The sequence below is a fragment of the Primulina huaijiensis genome, chromosome 13, assembly GCF_012295235.1.
Source record: "Primulina huaijiensis isolate GDHJ02 chromosome 13, ASM1229523v2, whole genome shotgun sequence".
NCBI classification, from domain to species: domain Eukaryota; kingdom Viridiplantae; phylum Streptophyta; class Magnoliopsida; order Lamiales; family Gesneriaceae; genus Primulina; species Primulina huaijiensis.
In genome coordinates this window covers 16740020-16766964 of record NC_133318.1, presented here as the reverse complement: position 1 = coordinate 16766964, position 26945 = coordinate 16740020, and the positions used below count along the sequence as shown (strand labels likewise).

The 26945-nt window shown below is 36.5% G+C and overlaps 5 protein-coding genes across 8 annotated transcripts in view; 4 read left to right on the top strand and 1 right to left on the bottom strand.

Annotated features, from left to right (window-relative positions):
- Nucleotides 1-356: 356 nt before the first annotated feature.
- Nucleotides 357-1919, top strand: LOC140956407 (transcription factor MYBC1-like). 2 transcript variants are annotated; one of them, XM_073413141.1, is made up of 2 exons: nucleotides 357-545; nucleotides 858-1919. In XM_073413141.1, exon 2 carries the CDS (start codon nucleotides 904-906, stop codon nucleotides 1789-1791), a length of 888 nt encoding a protein of 295 aa, XP_073269242.1. In that variant the 5' UTR covers nucleotides 357-545; nucleotides 858-903; the 3' UTR covers nucleotides 1792-1919. The 2 variants fall into 2 exon arrangements, with proteins under 2 accessions (XP_073269242.1, XP_073269243.1); XM_073413142.1 differs by having other exon boundaries at nucleotides 377-545; nucleotides 853-1919.
- A 6199-nt stretch (nucleotides 1920-8118) lies between these two features.
- Nucleotides 8119-12269, bottom strand: LOC140991476 (uncharacterized). Its single transcript, XM_073461441.1, has 4 exons — nucleotides 12004-12269; nucleotides 9738-10356; nucleotides 9193-9469; nucleotides 8119-8293 (listed from the first exon to the last, which is right to left on the bottom strand). The coding sequence occupies exons 1-4, from the start codon at nucleotides 12143-12145 to the stop codon at nucleotides 8243-8245; spliced, it is 1089 nt and encodes a 362-aa protein (XP_073317542.1). The 5' UTR covers nucleotides 12146-12269; the 3' UTR covers nucleotides 8119-8242.
- A 2082-nt stretch (nucleotides 12270-14351) lies between these two features.
- LOC140991568 (bZIP transcription factor 17-like) lies at nucleotides 14352-17659 on the top strand. The gene is made up of 2 exons (XM_073461590.1): nucleotides 14352-16316; nucleotides 16982-17659. The coding sequence occupies exons 1-2, from the start codon at nucleotides 14381-14383 to the stop codon at nucleotides 17431-17433; spliced, it is 2388 nt and encodes a 795-aa protein (XP_073317691.1). The 5' UTR covers nucleotides 14352-14380; the 3' UTR covers nucleotides 17434-17659.
- Nucleotides 17660-18993: 1334 nt separating this feature from the next.
- On the top strand, nucleotides 18994-22666 carry LOC140991785 (exocyst complex component SEC15A-like). The gene is made up of 2 exons (XM_073461957.1): nucleotides 18994-19280; nucleotides 19996-22666. The coding sequence occupies exon 2, from the start codon at nucleotides 20020-20022 to the stop codon at nucleotides 22384-22386; it is 2367 nt and encodes a 788-aa protein (XP_073318058.1). The 5' UTR covers nucleotides 18994-19280; nucleotides 19996-20019; the 3' UTR covers nucleotides 22387-22666.
- Nucleotides 22667-25410: 2744 nt separating this feature from the next.
- The window catches only part of LOC140991780 (protein NRT1/ PTR FAMILY 3.1-like), a 14173-nt gene continuing 12638 nt past the window's right edge, over nucleotides 25411-26945 (top strand). The window contains exons 1-2 of one of the 3 annotated variants that reach the window (XM_073461942.1): nucleotides 25411-25594; nucleotides 26704-26921. In XM_073461942.1, the coding sequence (XP_073318043.1) occupies nucleotides 25483-25594; nucleotides 26704-26921 (330 nt within the window). In that variant the 5' untranslated portion in view covers nucleotides 25411-25482. The remainder of the gene's footprint in view (nucleotides 25595-26703; nucleotides 26922-26945) is intronic. The other 2 variants (XM_073461941.1, XM_073461943.1) reach the window with 2 other exon arrangements.

The following is a 26945-nucleotide window of genomic DNA, read 5'->3' as shown; positions in this document are numbered from 1 at the left end:
AAGTACATTTTAATGATATATTTAAAGATAAACATTTTTATTTTGATAAAAATCTACCCTTGAATAAGAGTAAGTCTCTTGTGAGACGGTCTTACGAATCTTTATCTGTGAGACAGGTCAATCATACCGATATTCACAATAAAAAGTAATACTTTTAGCATAAAAAGTAATAATTTTTCATGAATGATCTAAATAAGAGATCCGTCTCACAAAATACGACCTGTGAGACCGTCTCATACAAGTTTTTGTCATTAAATAAGCACTTGAAGCATCTCTTTAGATTACATGTATATATAATAGATATACAAAAATAAAATAAAGACCCACCCAGAATCCCGGAAAATATAATTGTATATATAGATATACAAAATTGTGTGGAAAACGAAAACCAGAGTACCCTTTCCCCACGCATAAAAATCAGAAGAAAAGCATCTGCAACAGTAACATTAACAAAAGGTGGAAACAAAGAAGACCAGATCCACCTCGATCATCACCCCTCCCCCTCTACTCTTTCTTCCACAAATGAATATCTGCAGAATTCAAAGGTGAAAAATGAAGCCCCCCCATTTTTTCTACTTTTTTTTTGTTATATTATATAGCTATCGTAATAATTTGATCTATGCTTGAGATTTCATTACCCTTAAAACTTGAAACCGACTCTTCTTTTTTATCTGTATCTTTGTCTCGCACTCTCTTTAAAAAAAAAGTTGGTTCTTTTCCTTGTGATTTTTGGTTAACGTTTTCTTGGTTTTAAGGGCTCTTGATCTTGAATTTCTGAAGACAAGGGGTTTTGTTTTGTTTTTGTTTTTTCATGATGTAAATTTTTGTACTGAAGTTTTTTCCCTATTCAAGAAAAGATTTGTGTGGAAGTGAATCCAAGAACTGAGGCACAAAAGGAGAGGAATGAGGGAAGAAGAATCCAATTGGTTTACGAAATGGGAAGATGAATTGCCCTCGCCCGAGGAATTGATGCCCTTAAACCAATCCCTTATTACTCCTGATCTTGCGCTAGCTTTCAACATTGCGAGCCCACATCAAAACCTTAACCACCACCACACACCGGCTCCTCCTCCGCCGCAGTCAACTGCCCATTCCTCAGCTGAATTTGACTCGCCGGAGTTGAGTGGCGCCGCAGGCGGATCAGGTGGGGCTGCCGGGTCTGACGAGCCCGCAAGAACCCTCAAGCGGCCGCGCCTCGTTTGGACTCCACAACTGCACAAGAGATTTGTAGATGCGGTTGCACATTTAGGGATCAAGAACGCTGTTCCAAAGACTATAATGCAGCTCATGAGTGTTGATGGGTTAACTAGAGAGAATGTAGCGAGCCATTTGCAGAAGTATAGGCTATATCTGAAGCGAATGCAAGGTATTTCCAATGGTGGAAATGGCAGCGCCATCGGGAATAATAGTCCGGCGGGATTGTCTGCTTCTGGCATGGATCCGGCCATGGACCACTTATTTGCGAGCTCCCCCGTGCCAGCTCAGTTTTTGAACCACGGCAGGGGGAATCCAGAGCATTTCTTGCCGTTTGTACCGGTTGCGGCGCCAATGCAGCACCACCACCCGATGGCGGTGGTGGCGGCAGGTCCAGGGCATCAACAGCAGTTCAGGCCATTTGGTCACTCACCGCCAAATGGGCAATTTGATCGTCCATTTTTGAGGCAGTCACAGCAGCAGGGTCAGAGAATGGGTGGTTCTGTGGTGCCTCTCACGTATGTGGAAGATTTGGAACCGGCTGGCACCACGAACGGGAGGAAAGTTCTTACGTTGTTTCCAACGGGGGATGATTGAGTTTCAGTAGTTGATGACTTTTCCGAGGGGGATTATGCAGTTCATAAGTGATTCAAGGTTCTTGACATTGTGAAAAATTCAGTCTTTTGGGAGACTATTTAGTGTTTCTTTGTCTTTTTAGGTGTTCTTGATGGNCATGAGTTAGAATCACAAGGTTTTTTTTTTGGTAAAACACTATTGTCGGATCAGCTTAAAAAAAAGCAGATAAGCCCACAATTTCCCCCACTAACAGCAATAATTTACAGACATTCTTTTGAGAGGCCGACTGGTAGGATATGCGTATTGTAAAATACAGTTTTACCAAAACTATTTAGGCTATTTCGATCATTGATTCGGTTATCGCATTTTGATTTTGTTTTATTGTTTCAAAAGAAGCAGGCATACCACACTTTGGCGAACAATTCCTTCGGATCATTTTGGTTATTTTTACTTCGTGAAACATTGGTCCATCGATGAATTTAATGATCCATAGGTTTGGTAGTCAATCATATTCCCACTAAATCTTGCTAGTTCATTCCATCTGTGGATATCTCATGTGTGTGTGTGTTCCATGCACACAATTTGTGCTTGTATAATAATGTTGTTATTATTGTTTTATTTGGTTCATATCAAATTTTTGGAGGAAAAACGTTGTATCTGAATTAAGGCAAAAACTTGTGTGAAACGGGTTCACGGCTCGTATTTTGTGAGACAAATCTTTTATTTGGGCCATCCATGAAAAAGTATTACTTTTTATGCTAAGAGTATTACTTTTTATTGTGAATATCGGTAAGGTTGACCCGTCTCACAGATAAAAATTCGTGAGACCGTCTCACAAGAGACCTACTCCTGAATTAAATAATAAGTGAAGCAACTACTTACTTCACCAGCACGATTCTTGGAAGAATCGTTTATTTATCCAAGCAAATCCCATCACCAAAGCACTCACTGGATTCTTTGAGAAGGGCTCGTGTGCAATTATGGTGTATCTAACAATACATAGACAGGGTGATTCTTAAAAAATATATATAACATACATTTCTCTGAAAATTATGAAGTTATACCATCAAATAACAAGAAATAAATTTCCCTAATTAAAATCCTGATTCGCTGACAAATAAATGAAAAAAAAACTCAGGAATTTAAAATTGTGGGATAAATAAATAATTATTCACTTATCCATGAACTCAGAATTTGATTAATTAATTCCTCAAAAAAAAAATAGATTAATTGATTGCTTTACTGCCAGCCAACCCACGCAAATCTCTGGGAGCCCGAGCAGTTTCACTATTATTAAGGTGTGTGCCTTATTTCTCCCACTAGTTTTCTTTAAATCGAGTTATGATTTTAAAGTAGTTTTTTTATATTTATTCCGAAAATATATTTACTTCACTTTCAGACATAAATATTACATCAGGTGAAGCCCGATAAGACATGATTATCTTCGGACTCGGGCAGAGTAAGAGATTCGGGGTTATCAGGGGAGAACTAGTCCGGATAAAGAAAATACTCTTATATAAACCATCCTTAAATATGCAATAACAACTAGGGAAGCTAATTAGACCGGCACTTACTCGTATAAACTTGGGCTCTCAGCCTAGCCCGTGCTGTGTGAGAAGGCTAAGATAATGGATCAGGGATCATGTCTATGCCCTCACATCATGACCAATGTCTGAGCATCTCGAGACAGGTATCGGCTCTGGGCCCACAAGTATGGATCCTCATGCCTAGAAATCATTAGCATATCAACCAACACATGTGGAGGCAATATGACAAGACTAGAAGCAATATGAGTTGTCAATCGTAATAGTGTCAGAAAACAGGACATGAGCAACTGTCTGATCATGAGGAGTGGCCGAGAACTGAAACATGGTCATCATTATTTTTTCTCCTATAAATACTAAGGTTTGCTCGATCATTAGACAGATTCCTTAATATTTCCACAAACACTCACTATATATTCTCCATACAACACTTTCTTTTCCTCGGATATTCGACTTACCTCAACGTCGGAGTGGCTATGCTGACAATCTTTTTGGCGCCACACTAACTTTTTTTGCTTTTCAAGTGTACAGATTACCTAGTCCGGGATCCATATTGACCGATCACCAGCATTCGCAGGAAATTAACATAATCCGACCAGGTAAATTGCCCACACAACTCACCTAATTTAGTCAGGTATCATCATTGACGTCGTCTGTAGGAAGTCAGGTCTATAGACGTATATATGGTTTTCACTCGAAAATCAGTTCTGAGGGATGAATCCGAATGAAATCGGAAACAAAGAAACTTACTAGAAAATCAGTCCTCGAACAGCTTATGATTGGGACCCAGGCCTAAGAGATGGGCCTCTTTGGCAGGAGAAGTCAGGATTTTCACAAGTCACACCCCCACCAAGGAAACCCCATCTAAGAAGAGGTTACCTCGAGCTTCTGGAGGGCTGGGTTGGTGCTACTGCGCGGAGACTCGGATGGAGGGGGAGGGTGTGAGACCGACCACCAGGGTAGAGTCCTGAGCCACCTCGTTAGTATCGCTAAGGAAGACTGTCTCGGGGTCAGCTACAACCTTCATTTTCCGGTGAATTAGGGGTTGGGTTCTTGGACTCCCGGGGGGGAGAGGGGTTGTCTGGGGTCTTGTTCCTTCACCTGGGTCACAGTAAATACATCCCCTGTGATCTGTTCAGCTACGACCTTCTCTTTGGCCTATTGTCGATCTCTCTTCAGCTTCTCTGGTCTCAGCAGTCGCTTGGGCTTCCTCAGCCGCTTTCTTGGCCAAGGCCTTCTTTTCGGCAGCGGCCTTCCGGGCTGCTTGTTTTTGTTGTCTTTTCAATCGCTTGCCTCTCAGCAAAAACTTCTTGCATCTCGGGCTTATATAGAATAAACATGCAAGTGTTGACATCAAAGTATAAAGAATTAAGGGGAATTATAAGAAAGAAAGAGTAAAAGGAAGAGATATCGGGTTGAGTACCCGAGGCGTCGAACTCGTCAATTACCTGATATACAGTGTCCTTAGCTCGGGCACTCAATCCGTAGGCCACCAGATTTTTCTCGGAAATCACCAGAGAAGAAGAAAATTTATGCCCCTCCACGAGCTTATGGCTCCGAACATAAGGTTCATGAGTCTTATGGTTGCTGGGGAGCTCGGGCTGGGTTGGCAGCTTGGATTAAAAGCCAATTGGGTGACTGGAAGAAGAATGGAGGTTAAAAAAAATATCGTCCTTTCCAGTCTTTCAAGTAAAATGAAATGTCATCAAGGAATCAAATGTTTACTCGAGCAGTCAGAGAAAAGGCGTGGTCGCCGAACCGACATACAAAGAATTAATTATGCGGAAGGTGTTGTGATGAAGTTAATTTAAAGAGACTTGGAGAAAGCGGGCCTCCTCAATATAGAAAGAAGTAATAGGAAACCAAAGACCACTATGGACTTGTTCTCGAAAAAAGTATAGAACCCCTCAGGGGCCCGGTCAGCTCGGTCCAAAGGACTAGGAATGAGGATGGAGTAAGAAGAAGGGATAGATTTGAGAACTCGAAGGTCCTCATATGCCCTCAGACGTAGAGAACTTGCCATAATAGAAAATTATGGGGTACCTGGGGCCTCGGTCTTTGTTTTGGAGAGAGCGCAGACTTTGCCCTTACTCTTCTCCCGGGTATTAGAAGGCTTGGCATCCTGGTGGACAATTTTGAATTTTTGGGATTTCTTGGAAAGAAGGGTGATGCCTGATTTCTTATAGCTAATAGGGGAGACAATAGCAGGGGACACAGAGAGGGTAGAGTCAGAGTGCAACATAGCAGAATCTAGGTCCTAGGAGCCATGACCTTTGGCACCCAAATTGGAGGAGGTAGAGTTTGACGTGTTTAAAAGGAAAAGAAAACTTACGAGAATGAAGGAGGTCCATCGGGGCTTCAGTCTCCGGATCCTCTGTCATCAGGTCACCAACTTCCTTGACCTTCCGGCATTGCGCATGTGTCACGAAGAGAAGCAAAGGACGTGGGAATCACAGGAACATGAGAACAAGATCGCGGGAATGCAAAAGTGCGAAATGAGTTAAGGTAGTTAGTATTTTTCGGGAGAAGAGAGATCATGTCCATTGATCTCGAAGTAAATGGACGGACAAGATAAACCTCGAAAATTGAGTGGGGTCAACCGAGAAGACGAAAAGTCGGGTTATAAATATGAAGTGATGTCTGTTATATTTCTGTCTTCTCAACTATTAAGGCTTCTGTCATGTTTCTATCAACTGTAGCCCACCATTAAATTCAAAAAATAATTGATCCTCCGCCCAAGTCCAATCTGACTAATCAAGACAACGAGTAGGGCATGACTATTTAAGGAAGAAGTGGTGATGCCCCGGAAGGAGCCCAGGTCATGCTCGGACTCGGGCAAAGTAAAAGATCGGGAGTCTGGGGCTATCGTGGAGAGAACCAGTCCAGATAAAGAAATTGTTCTTATATAAATCATCTCTATATATGTAACTAAGGAATTTTATTATAACAGCACATACTCGTACAAATCTGGGCTCCCAGCCTAGCCCCGGTGGTGTAAGAAGGCTAAGATAATGGATTAGGGATTTTGTCTGTGCTATCACACCATGACCAGTGCCCGAGCATCTCGGGACAAACATCGACTCTGGGCCCACAAGTATGGTTTGGCATGCCTCGAAATCATTACTATATCAATCAACGTACGTGAAGGCGATGTGACAAGACTAGAAGCAGTATGAAGTGTCAGTCGTAACGGTGTCAGAGGACAGAGCAGCAACTATCTAATCATGATGAGTAACAGACACTGAAAACAATGTCATCATTATTTTTTCTCCTATAAATACTCAAGTTTGCTTGATTATTAGACAGATTCATGTAACATTTCCACAAACACCCACTATATATTCTTTTTACAAAACTTTCCTTTGCGCAGATACTTAACTGACTTGAACGTCGAAGTGGCTACGCTGGAAATCGTTCTGACACCCCACTAACTTTCTTTACTCTTCAAGTGTACGAATTACCCAGCCCGAGAGCCTTTTTGCCCTGTCACGAGCATTCGCAAGAAAGAAACATAATCATACCCGGTAAATTGCCTACCCAACTCACCAAATTTAACCGAACATTGTCAACATAATTGATAATCAGGGGAAAAAATGTTTTATAGTAAATAAAAACACAAATAGAGAACTCAAGAAAAATAATTCAGGCCAAAAGTTTTTTTCCCTTCGCATGCCTTGATGGTATTTAGGATACAAATATAATTATCATTATTTTAAACAGAAACAAAATCTAAATATCGACCCCAATGGCATTGATAATATAACGAGTAGCATAGGAAAAACCAAAACGAAAAGGCAAAAAAAGTAAGAATGTACTTCTACTACAAAAATCATCTCCATCAAATCAATAAAAAATAGTAAAAAGATTGTCTCCCAACATTTTACCATAAAAAGATACCTATCAATACGGAATTCCCTACCAAATATCAATGATTTTGGGAGTAATCAAAACTCAGTGGCTGTTGACAGAAAGGAGCCTACAACAAAGATTAAATAGGGATAAATTACTACTACAATGACCAAACTGCGCAATTCTGTGTTTCATTTCAGTTGTAGTTTTAAGAAAAACACAGCTCCGGAGATATAAAATATTGAAGGACTTTCATCAAGTACAAATGTAATATCTTATATAAAAATCTTCCAGAGTGCAAAATGTCAATTAAAATGAGAGTAGATCTCTTTTGATACGGTGTCATGAATCTTTATCTGTGAGACGGGTTAACCCTATCGATATTCACAATAAAAAGTAATATTATTAGCATAAAAAGTAATAATTTTTTATGAATGACCCAAATAAGATATCCGTCTCACAAAATACGATCCGTGAGACCGTCTCACACAAGTTTTTGTCTTAAAATAATATGGAAGTACTGAAAAGTAAGGAGAGATGATAGAAAAGAATATCTTCTATGTGATCTGATTTATTTGAACTATGTTATGTTTTGTTTTAGACGGAAAACATCATAAACGTAACAACTAATATTATACTTGTGTTATATTTTTTTTATTGTCATTATGTTCAATTATTTTTTTCACTAAAACAATGTAACATATGAGAAGCTCTCTTTTGATCATCAAGATACAAAGATATACACTAGAAAAATATTCATCTAAAATACTAGATGACATAAAAAGAAATATGAAACCAACTATGTTGACATAAAAACAGCATCTCCCGTCATATTTACTAGTAATAATAATAATAATAATAATAATAAAAACATAAATATCCAACCCCAATGACATTGATAATATAACGAATAACAGAGGAAAAAGCAAAATGAAAAGACAAACAAGAAGGTACGTCTGCTGCAAAAAGTATCTTCATCAAATCAATCAGAACAGTAGATACAAGATTATAACACCAAGTTTGTCTCCAGCTCTTCACCTAAAAAGGATACCTATTAATACAGAATTCCCTACCAAATATCAATGATCCAGGGAGTAATCAAAACTCAGTGGCTGCTGACAGAAGGGGGCCTACAACAAAGATTAAATAGGGATAAATTATAACTACAATTACGAAACTACGTAATTATATGTTTCATTTCAGTTGTATTTTTAAGAAAAACACAATTATGGAAATATAGAATATTAAACGACTTTCATCAAGCACAAATGTAAGTTATATCTTATTAAAAAAAATTCTAGAGTGCAAAACGTCCATTAAAATGATATGGAAGTACAGAAAAGTAAGGAGAGAAGAGAGAAAATAATATCACGATGGAGACTGCATAGCATACTTGAACACCAAAGTCATAAAATAAACAAATATAACCATCTTGAAAAAAAAAGTAAAAACTTGTGAAGGCGCTTGAGTAGTCATGTAAAATTGCGACGGTTCCATGAAAAGAAAGCTGCAACAAAAATGATTCAAAGTTGTGTTTAGATGACATGATTTGAATTCGAGAGGGATTTGATCGATAATTTGTAATGACCACATTTAACCATAACTTGAACTCCATTACACTGATTTATAACAAACAATAGAAAGGGGGTTTCAAATCCGTTGAATTCAAAAAGAATCCAAAAAAATGAATGAATTTAGATAGTCAACTTAAAATTCTTCAAGGGTGCACTTGGATTGAGAGATTCGAAGTTAAAGATTTCAAATTCATTTGATTGATTGAATTATTTTTTGTTGGGTGAATTTCAAATCTACTTCTTGAGTAATTTATGTAGATGTGATGACAATTGTATTAGATTTAAAAGGCACCCAAGATGGTGTCATTTCAAATTCATTTTTCGAATTACTATCTAAATCAAATCATCACATTCAAGCACAACCTAAATTCATATTCTTCAATTTACGCACACCCCTAAATTATTTCAATAATGACCGTTACTGAAATGCAATGAAAAGAGAAGATGGTATTGACCTGAAAGAGGGTGGGTCTCATTTGGTTATACGAATGAGCATACATCATGGTTTGGGTTTGCCATTGCATATATAAAGCATCCCTAGGAGTCTGATTCACCCCGACAGCACAGTAAGGACTCATCACTGGGCTACTGTAGTTAAGAGAAGCCTGAGGTACTGGCATTTGACGAAACTGGGGGGAAACAGAATCATATTGGACAAATGGAGGCTGGAATTTCTGTAAATTACAAGGTGCGAAGCCGAAATTTTGAGTGTTGGGAGTGCTTTTAACATATCTGCAACAAATCAGAAAACAGAAAAAACTCAGATTTGTTCTCGTACAAATTGTACATGAAACAATATCAATGTTGATTGATGGGCACTTAGATTGGGAGGCTGGGCTAAACTGCTAAAGCACCTACAAAAGTAAGGTTAATCGGTCTTACCCATTAAGCAAGTGCATCGGTATGAGGCCTATATTTTAGTACTATAAGGAACCTCCAACATCAGCTTAATAATTCAAATTGCAAAAATTCCGTGATGTGAAATGCAAGGTCTCACTACCTTTTATAACTGCGATCATAATCAGGGTCAGTGCGATCTTTTTCCCTGTCCCTAAAAATGGCTACTCTTAAGGAACTACCGGTGTCCCTGCTGCAGATGCTCTTGTCAACATCCACATCCAGGTTCCTTGAAATCTCGTTCTCATCTAGGGTTAAGTTCTTCACATCAGAAGTAACTTGAGTTAATGCATCTTCCGACTCAGAACTACCTGAACTACGGAAAATACGAGCCCGTGCTCTTTCATACTCCTCTGTCCTTTCTTCCACGGTTCTCACTGAACTACCTTTATTCCCCTGTTCATTGGCGTCAACTGAGGAACCTCTAGAAGCTCTATGCCTTATAACAATTTTGATTTGATCAGGTTTGTCATTTTCTGCCTCTTTCGCTGGAACATCTGATAAGCATATATGAGGGAACTTGCTGTCTGGCTTCTTTATAACCAAAATTCCACTTCCCTGGCCATCTACTACATTATCCTGAATCATGGTCTGCAAGCCATAATGTTGAGCGACGCGATGAGCCGCAAGACGAAGGTATGACGTAGGGAAGTGTGGAAAGACAAACATCTGTAGATCAGAATTCTGAAAGAACTTCTGTAGATCGAGTTCCATCAGTAGAACTGGTAAATAGTGACAAAAGAAAATATATCAATTTTATCCAAATAATAAACAGAAAGGAGAAAAATAAATTTCCACGATGTGAATAGAAATTATCCAAATATCTTAAAACAATGTTATCATGTTCAAATCTCACCAGCCAAGTAGATGATTTTCCACACCCCAAGATCGTGACAACAAGATTGTGAAAAACTTCAAAGTTTGGTGGTACATATCAGTGGGTGTTAAAATAATTCCAGACATGATTTACATCATGTGTAAGTGGAAAAAACACACTGAAAAATATCTAAGCAGTTATCCCACAGAGTCAGTAACTCAGTATATAAGGAAAGCAAATCATTATGAGACTGTAAATAAAGTAGTATTTTGCCATAATGTTTTACAGTTGGGCAACAGCCAATTCTAAATATAGTTTCTGACAATCATTTTCAAACAGTCAAAATATTTTGAAAGAAAAATATTCCAAGATTTTTGGGAGGAAAAATAGAATAATAGAATCGTTATTGAAAAACATGATTGAATTCCGAGATCTTGGCTGCAGGCCCATTGCCCCAAGAGGACCTGTTAATGGTAATCGGATTTATGTCGCCCGGCCTCTATTAGGACGCCGAAGTATGGAATAAAGCATGGAAATTAAGTATTAACAACAACAACAAACTTAAAAGAGGAAGTGAAGGAATAAAAATGAATTGAACATGGTATGTTTTACTACTGAACATACTGCCTTTACTTAGATGCAAAGGAAAAAAAAATTAAAATTGATATAATGAACTATTATCCATGCAACATCAAGTTTCTGATTCCGTTATATTTATTGACATAGGATAAATTGCTAGGCAATTTTTTCTCAGCTATTTTAAAAAAGTTAACTTTGCATTGTCCTCAACTATTGGCCTTAACAGCCTCCAGGTTCTCATCAACTCGGCAACCATCAGGAGAAGAAAGGTCAATCAGTTCTATTATGTCGTCATTTACATGAAGGCCGTACTTGTCTATTTGGTATCATTGATCCATAAAGTTATAACAAACCAAATAGTTGCTGAAAGAAAGAAGAACTTTAGAAGGCAAATTCAACATAAAGTGTTAATCATAATATTCACAAACAATTCATTCTTTTATATTAATTATAAATGAAAATTGTGCAGCCATGTAATCAAGAGTACTTCTAAGAAGTTACGAATCACAATTGCTGCAAGTACCAATACAAGAAGAACAAAATCAACACCCATCAGAAACTAGCTCCCGCAATTCAGGATACAACCAACAAAATCTGCAAGCAATACAATTTTGTTCAACAGCATGCCGGAAACAACACCATGCATTTCTGTTTCTTTGCCGACGCTCATACCAGTGAAACCAACAGTGGACAGTTCAGTTTCTCCCGACCCAGATCTAAATCAGCCAAGCACCGAAAATTCCCAACTTCCACACAGCCAATAAAACACAAACAAACACCCTAATTCACATAGCCAAAACCCCACTAGATCTAACTCAATAACTTCAAACCTCCAATTTCTCCGGACACACAGAGCATAAATCCACCTCGAGCACGACAACATAAACAGATTAACGCAACCAAAACAAGAACTAATACACAAAAAACTGAACTGTTAACAAACAAAATCACCAAAACGGGAAAAAAAACTTACCAGTCAGACGATGACGATGATTCTGAAGAGCTTCAACGAGGAACGGGTCCACCATGGAAACATAGGCCGGCGGTGGCTCCTTCATCTCCTTCTGCTCCGACAAGACAGAATTCTCGTTAGCTTCTAGAGAAGTCATATTCATCCTCGAACAAATCCACAAATTGATTTCTCCTCCGACAGAGGAAAGAAGAGGCGTAATTGGGAGGGAGAAATTCTGCGTTGGGGTTATCTCTCCCACCAATCCAAGAGAAGGAAGGAGTCAGCGAAACAAGGAATCGAATTTATATCCAAATTTTGTGAGATTTTTTTATTTTATTTTATTTTATTTTACGTATACAAATTAAGGAATCCTCGAAATATCCAACCGATGTTTGTAATACCCATACCCGATTTCACGGGTTCGAATTCAACCCAAGACTCAAATCAAGTTAATTCTTTAATTACATGACCAATCAATCCGGATTTGGTCCGGTTTAATTTGGTTCAATCCGAAACCGGTTATTAGTCGGTTTCGAATCGACAAAACCTGCATAAAATATTGAACCGGATTTTACTTACACGATGATGAAATATTGATAGAGTTTTAGATTTTTGGGAACAAAAATAAAATTTAATACCGTATAATAAAAATGTTGAATCGGATTTCGTAGTGTTTGTAATACCCACATCCGATTTCGCAGGTCCGGATCCATCCCAAGACTCAAATCAAGTTATTACTTTAATTACACGATGAATATAATTTTCAATTTATGGGGAAAATTAATTTTTTTTAATAAAAAAATAGCTTCCTAATAAGAAATATTTTATCAATAAACATTGTATCCATATGTTGCGATTATAATTTCCGTAAATTTTTTTTTGAATACTTAATTTCCGTAATTAAGCATTGTGAAACGCGAATCAATCAAAAATGAATATATAAGAAATTGAATCGATGAGCTAATTAAATTTGTACTCAAAATTGAAATATACACTATATTTACGTTGGATTTAATCAATTTCGCCTCTTGGTATTGGCCAATCAACATAAAATATGATAATAAATACATGTCTACCTCAATTTGTTTATGAGGGATATCTGAGTCGACATAATATTTAACGTTTGATAAATGGTCGAGCGTTCAATTCTTTCTATTAATGTTTTCTTGGATAAGCTTGTCGCACATGATTTATCCAGTGTAGTTCACTTGGATACTATATAGAATATAGTATCCAATTTTTACATTAAAATAACACATTCCATTAAAACCGTATTAATTACGATTGAGTTTATTCGATGAACAGTTTACATGGTTCTGTTTAAATTTTAAATATAAAAAAATATTTTGATTAATAAATTTTAATTTAACTTAATTTTTTAAATGATTTTTCGGTATTCGGAAATATAAAAATTAAATGTTTATTTTTAAATATCTATATCATGATTATTTAATTTATCTTTCGATAATACTGACTCTTAATGCTTGATAAAATATTTGGTAACTGAAAGAGTATAATATTTTTATAAATATATTAAATTATAAAATTAAAGTGATTTTAAAATGAAAATTTTATATGCTTATGTTAATCTTGAAAATATATTTACAATAAAAATTAATATTTTTTATAAGAGACTCAAAATAAAATATACATATCACAAAATTGACTCGTGAGACCGTCTTACATAAGTTTATGTGATATTCAAATTATCTATCATATCAAATCACTTGTTCTAAGTCGAATACTTTTAACACAAAATACGATTAGAGATAATTGTTGTCCTATCGTTGTTTTGGTTGTCTTCTAATGTTTGAAGGTGATATTCTTTTCTAATTTGATATTTGCTTAATAAGTTTCAAATAAAATGTAAGCGAATTACTGAAATATTGAATTAAANATATATTAGGGGAAAAACACATTTTATTCTTTTTTTTCAATGTTAATCATTTATATTGTAAATTTTCAGTCTTAATTCTATATCTTTCATATTTTTAATGATTTTATCATTTTTCATTAAGAAGATATCACATCAGTGTTATATCGTTGTCACGTTGAAAAAATACTAAAATTACAATAAAAAAAATTTATTCCAGACAAGTAGAATAAAGATATATAACGATGGTATGATTATATTTTTAAATAAGACATTACAAAATTAATTAGAAGTGAGTTAGTTTATTGACTCCAATTTTAATTAACCGTAAAATAATAATAAAACAAAAATATTTAATTTTTAAAATTTACTTTACTTGGGGACTGGTGTTAGGTAAGTTGTTTGCTTAGCAATGCTTCAAACGTCTTTAACAAGATCCAACATTCACGCACCAGTGCGTGCGATCACGCTCCCAATAAACGCGTTTGATTTCTAAGGCTACCATTCTCCTAGGGCAGGAAACTCATGCAAAGTCCTCGCAGAGTGACCTGCGGAGGAAAAATGGTTGACTCGACGGTGGTCGCCGTGGATCTTCTGCCGAAGCCTCCGTCCACTACCGAGTTTGGTTCGGCGCCATCGGTTCCACCCATCGACACAGCATTATTTTCTCAACAGCAATTAATCGACGGCAACTGTAATTTGGGCGAAGACCTCAACGACTTGGAAGGACTCGATTTCGATTTCGATTTCGTCCTCGATGATTTTAGTTTCACACCAGCTGATTTCGAAGACCACCTTCCGGATCCCTCCAAATTAGATGAGACAGATTCATTCAAAATCGAACCCGAATTGGACCCGAATTTCGATCGGTTCGATTTTCGCACGAATTTGGCTCCGTATCAAGTACTTTTTAAATCAGCCTCTTCGGACTTGCGTCATCATTCCGGCGACAGAGATTTCTCTGGAGATCACGGCTCGCATGGATCCGGGGTTCTGAATTCCGCCTCTCCTGTTTTGGAGTCTAATCAGATTTCTGGCTATCTTAATCTGTCGTCTCCTGAATCGGATGGATCAAATCGAGAGATTTCTGAAAATAGTGTCGGAGACGTAAAGGAGGTGAATTGCCCTTCGCCTGATACCCAGGGTTCGGGGAATTGCAAATCTCATGTCTCAGAGGAGTCTAATGAGTGTGCAGATCGACCGGTGAGTTCTTCTCCGAATCTAAAGAGCAATCCCATTAGAAATGTTTTTGTTGATCATGAAATTAAATCGGAGGATTCAAGTAATTGTAATGCTCCTAGTTCTTTGTTGAAAAGGAAAAAAGAGAGAGATGACTGTTATGGTGAGTCTAGGATGGCTAAATATAAGAAATCTAACAGTAATGCCGAGAACGATGATTATAGCGGGTTGAGCGAAGAGGACGAGAAAAGGAATGCTAGATTGATGAGGAATAGAGAGAGTGCACAATTATCCAGACAGAGGAAGAAACATTATGTGGAGGAATTGGAGGATAAGGTCAGAATGATGCATTCAACAATTCAAGACTTGAATGTGAAAATCTCGTTTTTTATGACAGAAAATGTGACTCTTCGGCAGCAAATGGGCAGCGGTGTTGGTATGGCTGCCCCACCTCCCCAGATGGTTCCACCTCCTCCTGGAATGTATTCGCACCCAGCCATGATTTATCCGTGGGTGCCGTATACGCCACCTTATGTTATGAAGCCACAAGGGTCACAAATTCCTTTGGTGCCGATTCCAAGGTTGAAACCGCAACCGCCAGCTCAGTCACAGAAGGTGAGTAAGAAAGTGGAGAGTAAGAAAAACGAGGGGCAAAAGAGTAAGAAGGTTGCCAGTGTTAGTTTTCTAGGTTTGCTTCTTTTTATTATGTTGTTTGGGGGCTTGGTTCCAATCATCAATGTGAAGTATGGAGGAGTTAGGCAGGCACTCACTGGTGGAGAAAGTTATGTTGGTGATGGATATTACGAGAAACATCATGGGAGGCTGCTGATGGTCAATGAGACTGCAAATGGCGAGAAATTTAGCAGTAGGGGAGATTTTAGTCGTAATAATAGCAGTGTCAATAGTTGTCAAAGAGGTAACGGTGGTGGAGGTGAGCCAAATGCTGACGAGTTTTCTCATGTCGGCAATGGGACTGAACCTCTTATTGCCTCATTGTATGTTCCCAGAAATGATAAGCTTGTGAAGATTGATGGAAATTTGATCATTCATTCAGTTTTGGCAAGTGAGAAAGCCATGGCATCTAACACAGAGGTGGATGGAGAGACTGGTTTGGCAGTTCCTGTAGGTTTGGCTTCTGCTATTCCTGTTCCTGGTGTGGGAAGGAGTGGTATCAGGCATCCCCACCTCAGGGCCCTCGGTTCCAATACAGAAGACAGGGAAAATTTGAAGTCGACAGCGACTGATGGTAGTCTTCATCAATGGTTTCGTGAAGGCCTTGCCGGTAATCTTGACCTTTCTTTGCATTTGGTTTTCATTTTATTCAGTATTTTTAATTAATTTGGGTTAGGACTAAAACACTTCACTGTTGACTTGCTTGCTTTAATTTTGACAGCGAGTTAAAAATCAAATCTTGATACTTTTTGAATGAATAAATGTGGCTTGTGTGGTAGATATGTTTTGGAAATATTTAGATGTTTAGATGATAGATCGTCTGCAAAGATGTTCTGTGTTGTACATTATTCATACTTGTTCTTGTGTACTATTCTAGATCTGCATAAATATTTTGGCAAGAATTTTTTTCCCCACTTGTCGGTTTGCTATGCTAGAAGCTATTTAGTAATCTATTAGCATTAATAGGAGTACATTGATTAAACTAGGTTATATTATATATCGCCTCTTAATTCGTCATCTTTTTACTGCCTTCCATTCCATAATTTTGTGAATTAATGGATTGAAATATCCATCAGGACAATACTTAACCAAGATGAAGTGCTGTACATTATTTGAGTATACCCTTGTTTCTTTTAGTTTGTGACCGTTTCACGTTGCTCCCACTTGCAAACAAGTCTTTGATCTGTAATTTTTGGGTAAAAACAATTTGAATGGAGCTCTCATATATATTTCTTTCCACAAGTGTTACACTATCTTGCTTTTATTTGTGATCAGGGCCAATGTTGAGCTCTGGGATGTGCACCGAAGTGTTCCAGTTTGACATATCACAAGCTTCTGTTTCAGGAGTCATAATTCCAGCCTCCACTCAAAAAAACATTTCTGAAGAGCAGGCTCAAAATTCTACACATCTCAACAAGGGAAGAAACCGAAGGTTCCTTCATGATCACCCTATTCCCCTCCCTGAATCCCATCACAATACTTCTGAAGAACATAGACAAAGAAATTCACGAAAAGATAATTTGGATGGTAATAATTTAACATCTTCAATGGTGGTTTCGGTGCTGGTGGATCCAAGAGAAACAGGTGATAGTGACGTTGATGGTGTTATGGGAAAGAACTCCATCTCACGAATTTTTGTTGTTGTGTTGATCGATAGCGTCAAGTACGTAACATACTCATGCATGCTTCCATTTCTAGGATCTGCGTCTCATTTAGTTACTAACTGATGATCGAATAGGAGAAGCTAAGAAGCATCTGCTCAATGAATTTTGTAGATAGCAAAGTTATAGAAGTCCTCTGGGCTTATCCTAACTTAATCTACTCATATGTAACCTTACAGCCAACTGTGACTTTTGCTCAGGCATGTGCTTTATCATGTATTTATCATAAACAAACGATGGTAAGCTTGTAGTTCCTTTTAAATAATGATATCTACCTTCTATTTTGTGTTAATATTGGATATGAGAAGCTTATGACTAGTTTATTCATTGAGCTCAATATGGCTGTTGGATATCTTTTTTTCTAAATTATGGAGGTTTGACAGATCTTTATCTATTTATATTTATCGGGAACAATGTGCCAAGGGGGACGACATAACCAAAAATATAATTTTCCACACGCTGCAATCGGCAAAACAAGCAATACAATTGCTAACATAAATCTCATGATATTTGTCTGGATCACTGGATGTTCAGATGTTTATAGAACAATTGAAACAAATGTTTATAGAGCCATAGTGTAATCGACATTTCGAAGTGCATGAAATGTGTTTAATACATCGTTCTATCTCTAGATCATATATCTCTATACCACGCATTATTCATTAACTCTTGTTCTACATACTTGGGTATGCCCGATATTATGGCAAGTATTATCATTTGAGACTTCTAAAATTAAGCTTTATTATTATTTTATATTTTTTTTTTGTTTTGCGTAAAATAAATCTAGAAACAAATAAAGAATTTATTCATATTCTTCACTCATATTCAAGTACTATGATCTCTCTCTATTTTTTTTACACGCGTGGGAGGGAGATCGAACTCGGAGAGAGAAGCCAGCTAATCTGGCGGGTGAGACCACTAGGCTACAAGTTCGGTCTCATGATCTCTCTCTATTTGAAAGTGAAAAACCTATGTATTTTTTTTTTTTTGACTAAACTATATACTTTCACTAGGATCCTCTAAAAGTTTATTTTCAAATGACAAAAATGAAGTGTATTACCTTAAAAACCCAATTGGACGCAATAATTGATTTGATTATGAGAATAATAGAAACATGTTATTTTAATTATTTTATGATTTAAAATATTAGAATTACACCGTTAACATTAAATTTTTTTTAATTAAAATAAGAGAAGTCCAATGTATAATCTTATAAATGTATTATTAAACTATTGTGGTTATATTGTGTTTGGATCGATAGATTTCAAATATATGAATTTCAAATATATTTAAACTTATTTTTATTATTTATAAAAAAAAGATCATAAACTTCAAATAAAACTCTTACATGCTTATATAATATTGCATGCTAATTAAAATGAATTTCAATTTCAACTAATTATGATGTCATTTGAAATCTATTTATAATTTATACTAATAATATGTAAACAATTAAAGTGTATATTTTATATTTTATTTATTAATTCATCATAATTAATAAAATTATAATCAAAATCAATTTCAAATCCTTCTATAGATAATTTAATATTTGGAAAAGAAAATGTATGAAGAGATGGGGCAGCGGTCTCACTTTTGCTTCAAGTGGGAATGTCTGTCTCACTTTCTTGGACTAGGATTGATATGATGCTCACTTATATCATTTAATACAAACCCAATTCGAAGAAATTCATAAATTTCAGTTATTTATCGAATAATTAACGTCAGCAATCATAAAAATCATCGAAAAGAGTTAGCAAATCCTTGGACGTGAAGAAAGAGAAGAGCCCAGAAAGATTAATCAATGCTCAGAACCGGGGTTACAGAATTTGGGCTCACGTTCGATCGAAAAGTCAAACCAGAATTCTGGGGCTCGTTTCTTGACTTTTGATCGGAGTCGAGCTCCTCTGTTTCAGGTAAATGGAGGAATTTTTATTTTAAAAGCCCAGACCTTTTGTATTCTACTTCTTTTTAGGTGTAATCTGTATTTTTAGTTTTCATCTTCAACATATCTTCGTTGTCTGGTATGCAACTTTTGCGATGATGAGAGTGAAACATAAATTCATGGAATGAAGTCCCCTTAGCTTGCGGTGTTTTGTTTTTTGGGTTCTATTTGGTTTTTATTTTGTTTGGATTTGAAAGAAAATATCTTAATAACGGGATTGCAAATTCCCCAAAAGGTAATTTCTTCTGTGATGGGTTATGGCTATTTGTTCCTTTTTTGCCTTGGGTGATTCTTACGTGAGACCGTCTCACGGATCCTAATAGACGGGTAACTCTATCGATATTCACAACAAAAAGTAATACTCTTAGCATAAAAAAGTAATATTTTTTCATGGATGACCCAAATAAAGATCCGTCTCACAAAATATGACCCGTGAGAACGTCTCATACAAGTTTTTGTCTTTTGCCTTTGGTCTAGATATCAAATATAGAGAGGAATCAGTTTTCCAATTATATAACCATTGTTGATTTACATAAACAGAATTATTTGTTTAGTGTATTAGTACTTTTCCTGTCTTTGGTATGCTTTTGGCTTTTCTTTTTCATGAACAAAATTCATTAGGTGTGGGAGTGTTTGGAGGTACTGAATTGTTAAAGTATCTTGAACTTTATTTTATTTTTTTACAGGAATTTCCATTCGATATATCAACCATGAATGCAAAAACGAAGAGGAGAACAATGACTGAGAATGGTGATACAGGGGAGGACTCTGTTCTTGCGACTATGATCAGTAATGGGGAGGATTTGGGACCTATGGTTAGGCTTTCTTTTGAGACAGGGAAACCTGAAGCGCTTTTGCTGCAACTTAAGCATGTAGTAAAAAAGAAAGAAGTTGAGATTGAGGAGCTTTGCAAGCTTCACTATGAAGAATTCATTCTTGCGGTTGACGAGCTACGTGGTGTCTTGGTTGATGCGGAAGAGCTGAAAAGTGAGCTGGCGAGTGATAACTTTAGGTTACAAGAGGTTGGTAGCGCACTTCTAATGAAACTTGAAGACCTTCTCGAATCTTATTCAGTCAAGAAGAATGTTACCGAAGCCATTGAGATGTCGAAGAGCTGTGTTCAAGTGTTGGATCTTTGTGTGAAGTGTAATTATCATGTTTCTGAGGGTCGATTTTATCCGGCTTTAAAAGCTGTTGATCTGATTGAGAAATATTTGCATAACATTCCTGTGAAGGCACTGCAATCACTTATAGCTAAGAGGATACCCTTACTAAAGTTGCATATTGAGAAGAGGGTATGCAGTGAAGTTAATGAATGGCTAGTTCAAATTAGGAGCGGTGCGAAGGATATTGGACAAACTGCTATTGGATATGCTGCATCTGCTCGGCAAAGGGAAGAGGACATGCTGGCTCGTCAAAGAAAAGCAGAGGAACAGAATTGTTTGGGTTTAGGAGATTTCACCTATACACTGGATGTCGAAAAAATCGATGAGAATTCTGTTCTAAAATTTGATCTAACACCTCTTTATCGAGCTTATCACATTCACAATTGTCTTGGCATCCAAGATCAATTTCGTGAATATTATCACAAAAATCGTTTTTTGCAGCTGAATTCAGACTTACAGATATCGTCCACCCAGCCATTCCTTGAATCCCATCGGACCTTCTTGGCTCTTGTTGCAGGTTATTTTATCGTCGAAGACCGGGTCTTAAGGACTTCTGGTGGGTTACTTTCACCCACAGAGCTTGAGACAATGTGGGAAACTGCTGTGGCTAAAGTAACTTCAATCTTGGAAGAACAGTTTTCCCATATGGATACTGCAAGTCATCTCCTCCTGGTAAAGGATTGTGTGACCCTCTTCGGTGCAACCCTCAGGCAGTATGGTTATGAAGTGGCCACGATTCTTGGGACTTTAAACAGTAGTCGTGGCAAATATCACGAGCTTCTTTTAACTGAGTGCCGGCAACAAATTACTGACATCATTGCAAATGACTCGTATGAGCAGATGGTGATGAAAAAGGAGTCAGATTACCAGGCAAATGTTCTGTTATTCCATCTTCAAACCTCAGACATAATGCCGGCCTTCCCATATATTGCTCCTTTCTCCTCCATGGTGCCAGAATGTTGTCGAGTTGTTCGTTCGTTTGTCAAGGATTCTGTTAATTACTTGTCTTATGGGGCGGACATGAACTATTTTGATTTTGTGCGGAAACACCTGGACAAGCTCTTGATTGACGTGTTAAATGAAGTCATTCTTAACACAATTCATGGTGGCAGCATTGGTGTGTCTCAGGCAATGGGGATTGCTGCTAATATGGCTGTTTTAGAGAGGGCTTGCGATTATTTTCTCCAGCATGCTGCACAACAATGTGGAATTCCCGTCAGATCAATCGATAGACCGCAAGGTGGTTTAACGGCCAAGGTTGTTTTTCGAACCTCAAGGGATGCTGCTTATCTTGCTCTGCTGAGTTTAGTTAACTCTAAGTCAGATGAATTTATGACACTTACTGAAAATGTGAATTGGACTTCCGATGATGCACCTCAGCATGCGAATGAGTACATAAATGAGGTCATCATTTACCTTGACACTGTTTTGTCCTCTGCTGAACAAATTTTACCTCGGGATGCTTTGTACAAAGTTGGTAGTGGTGCTTTTGAACATATATCTAACTCTATCGTTGGAGCTTTTCTCAGTGACAGTGTGAAGAGATTTAGTGTTAACGCAGTCATGAGCATTAACAACGATTTGAAGGCTTTGGAGTCTTTTGCGGATGAAAGGTTTCACTCAACTGGCGTTCATGAAATATACAAAGATGGGAGCTTTAGAAGTTGCTTGGTAGAAGCCAGGCAATTGATAAACCTTCTTTTGAGCAGTCAACCTGAAAACTTTATGAATCCCGTGATACGGGTAAAGAATTACAACGCTCTTGACTATAAAAAAGTGGCTGCCATCTGTGAGAAGTACAAGGATTCACCTGATGGACTTTTTGGTAGTCTTTCAAACAGGGCCTCCAAGCAAAGTGCTAGAAAAAAGTCCATGGATGTGCTGAAGAAAAGACTAAGGGATTTCAATTGAAAAAGCTTGGAATGTTAATTCTGGACTTCAATTAGCTGATATTTTCTATTTATTTGACTGTTCAAGATTTTGCAGACGCTTTAAATATTTATGCTAAAACATTCTTTATTAGAATATAGTTTGGGTAGAATTTTTCTCATGTCTAATCAGTCCATTGAATTCTAGTAACTTGGCTATTTATGTCTCGATATTTGGAAAGTTACAGATGAGAGATGAACCTAAATATTCCATGTGGCGACGGATAAATGTTTGGAATGATCCATTTACAGCTCTACTTTACATTTTTAGCTACAGGGAGTGGATGATGGAGTGTTATTAATTTATTAACTTTAATTCCCAATTGCTTTTATTTAGCTTTATGTATACCTGTCATATCTTCCAATGTATCAGTCCAATTCTTCATGATTGAGAGAACACTAACGTACATCAGATAACTCTAAAAGCATATTTATAAGGTCTATGCGGTTTGACTGGAAATATATTATTGATTGCTTCATTAACTTATTTAATTTTCCGTAAAAGGCCATAAATACAAGGCTGAGATTCTTGGATTGTGATATTTAGGTCCCTTTGGAATGAAGGATTTGATTTCAGTAGAAGACTTTGAGAATGAATTTCAAAAACAAGAATCGTAACTTGATACTCACACTTATTTTTCACCAGCATTGAATGATTTTGTTAATGAATCTTTAATATATCAGCCTGCTACAATGATGGTTTTATGCTTTGGGATACATCTTTTCATGAATCATCTGCACTTCCTGTGGCTCCAAATGTTAGTTCATTGATACTATAGAGGACATTTCCTGTAGAGCTGAAGATGGTTGCAATATTACTTGATCTATCAACTAACCAAATGGCCTAAAAAATGGCCAATGATGACCAAATGTCATTATGCATAATTCTCATTTGTTCCTATTCCATTATCATCAGTTTGAGTGACTGGGAATAGGAAGCGGCACTTAGACTCGAATGACTCCTCAATTCAATCTAAGTAGTGCTCCACTCTTAAAGACTAGGTGTTGTAGGGTCCATTTTCCTTACTGGCCCTGGCCTCCCTCCTTCTATTACCGAAATGACATGCATTATCTGTTATATGTAGTGGGTAGATGTCAGCTTTGTGTGGTATAATCTGATAGACGAATATCCAAATATTTTGCTTCAAGGATGCGTATTGGTTGTGGTATCATTGCTTCATTAGTGCCTGTTTAGCTTCTTGCCCCTTGTCTGGACAGTTTTAATTGAAGATGCACATCTTGGCACAAATTAGTCAACTTTTGAAACACTAAAGGGCTTATACATTGGTCTGTTCCGTCACATCAAAACGCCTTATCACGCCGTGAGATCTAATGATGATCATCGATTCTCTCTTCTTTTTTTCATGCGAAGTAAAGCGTGAATTTAAATCTATGTGCCAAATCCAACGAACCTAATATATTTAGGACCGTGAGATCCACGTCCTATCATATCATCGCGTAAATTTTTAGAAAAAGTCAGTAACGTTTATGATTATTTGGACCCAATAAGAAGATCGGTTAGGATTAAATCGAGAAACATACAAAATATAAGATTGAATGGGGACTTTTCATGAAAATAAACTTGCCACCATTATATATTCATCAAGAACTTATGGGTTCGATGATGATCAGGGGCGTAGGCAAGATTTTAAAATAGCGTGGACTGAACATTGAAAATGTAAATATTATTTAATGTATTTTTTAATTTTTTTTGCTATATTTTGTATAATATGAACTAGATAAATTTTAAAAATCATTTTAAGAATTTAATATATCAAGATACATGATACATATCATTTATAATAATGAAATTTTAAAATAAATTCATATTAAAATAAGTTNTAACCAAATAAATATAGAATAACCTCAAATGCTAGATTATTTAAAACTCATAAAAATCCATATATAAAAATTTTGCACAGTGACTAAAATTTTTAAAATACATAACTATATATACACATTAATCCCAAAAATAGACTGGGCTAAAACTCACCCCAGCCTCTGACGAAGTTACGCCCCTGAATTGATGATTGAAGTGGGTTCGCCAATCTTTCTCATACTATTTTTCTTTATTTGTCATTATTATTATATTATTATATACCATAAATGCGTAAAATACAGCCAACTCAACCATATTTATGAGTTTTTGACGTAAGCAGATATGTCAGCAAATTCGTCAATTCCACAGAATTATTGCTCAAAATTTCCCGCGTAAATTTTAGTGCCAGGTTTACATTCTGTTCTTCACATGGGAATTTATTTATACGTATTCTAATTCATTAGCTCTCTCTATGTATACAGGTCAAGTAGTAGCATGTAATCCGGTAAACTATACTGGATAAATTCTATGTGACAGACTCAAAGTCGAGATGACAGAGACATAAAGATTGAACGTCTTACCTCTTGACTCACTATATTCTACCATACAAACTACATCTTGGATCAATTGATATCGAATTGTTAAATTCTATGAATGAAGAAATTTCTTTTAATTTGCAACAATCACGAACAATTCATCATTATGAATTTAGCACCAGAAATTCAAAGCCTAGTGTTAGAATAATCCCTGAACCCGAAAAAATCGAGATCCCCGTCCCCCTTTCGGTTTTCTCCACGGATCTCCAAACCCGTGGGAAAAATTACCATATCTAGTTGTGGCGGTTAGCCGAATGGTGAACACCACAAGCGTTTGTTAGTATTACTAACTTAAAAACACTTTTTTTGGAGATCCGGTAATTGTGTTTATATGTATCCAAACTCACTTTCTTCATTACAATCATAAATGCTGCTTTAATTGAAATAATGATGAAAATGGTAATTAACTTCTTATAGGTGATACTTATATTTATTATTATTTTAGGGGGGGAAAACAAGTAAAACATTAATTTTTTTTTAAAAAAAATTAATTCGTGGAGTGCTTTATCCTCTGTCGTTCAACACAAAGACAAGGATATCATATCTATCACGTACGTGCCTATATTGAGGTCCCCGTCAATCACTACAACTCTCACACTCGAAAGGCAAAGAACTTCCTATAAATTCCATCTTCATTTTGTTCCAAAGTCTCACATCTAAATCCATGGAGAAGCTCGACAAGTTTCAGAAAAAGGGTAATCATGAAAATGGAGATAACCAAGAAGAAGGGAGGAAAAGGAAGTTGGGAGGTGTTAGAACGATGCCATTCATCCTCGGTGAGAATCCGTCCCTCTATATAAATCGATCTTCTCGTTCGAATTCTCTATAATCTTCTTTCTATTCGTCGAAGAGACGAAATATTTAGGACTTCGTTTTTTTTTTTTTGGAAAAATCGAAATCATAATGTATCAATGTCGCTAGCTTCTCATGATTAACGTCACACAAGAATCACAGCTTATATAGTTACAACTGAGTTTTGAACCCGATATCTCGTCTCAAATTCGAGATTTTGGTGTCAGATAGATTACAAATCATCTATTAATATATTTTTAAGGTAATTGGTGATAGAAAATAGGAATTTTAGTTGATTTCGAACTTGACAGCATGATATAAGAGTAGTTTAATATCTTCTTCACATGGTGAAATACACTAGGGTGTTAATACTGTCTGATATGCATAAGTTCCAAGTGAATTTTTATCTGATCATATTAATTACCTAATTATTGATTATTAATACAGTTTTTGGTGCAAATGATTCTGTGTGAGATAATGAATATGATTTAATGATAGATTACAACTAAAACTTAATTAAAAATAAATACTATTTTAGTAATATCAAATATCATGTTAGCATTTCAACTAGACAAAATTTAAAAAAAACAAAAGATAATCTATTAAACTAAAAGAAAATTTTGAAATCTTTCCTTGTTAAATGTGTGTAGCTTTTTTCATGTAAAAATTACGTAAATTGTAATATATTTTCAAAACAATAATTGTATTCTCTCCAAATGTTCGTACCAAATAGGCTCGATATGCTAGTTAAATATATAAACATCATTTTCTTGAATAGTTTCCTTCGCCTAATAACTTATCTGATGGGTGATCCATCTTTTTCTTTAATTATTATTAACAAAATCATAACTTATAAGACTAGAGTGATAGCCAGCAACCTCGAGATCAAATTTAAAATTTCACAAAATTGACTCACGAAACAAATATTTAATTATTAGTTTCCTACCTCGAGGGTGGTGCCCTAACTTTTTTGTTATGTGGGATCAATGGAAAATAAATATAGACATTATATGACCAAAAAAAAAAAATTTAAAACCATTGAATCTATCGTTAAGCACGACTCGAAACTGACAAGAAATGAGCATTTTTACAGCAAATGAAATGTGCGACAGATTTGCCGGTGCTGGATTTCATGCCAACATGATCACATACCTCACTCAAATTTTGAACCTGCCTCTTGTTAAGGCTTCCAACACCATCACCACTTTCGGCGGAACCTCCAACTTCACCCCGCTTCTTGGCGCCTTCATCGCGGACTCGTTCGCAGGTCGTTTTCGGACCATCATCGTCGGTTCCATAATATACATCATGGTTTGTCGATCTCTCATATATATA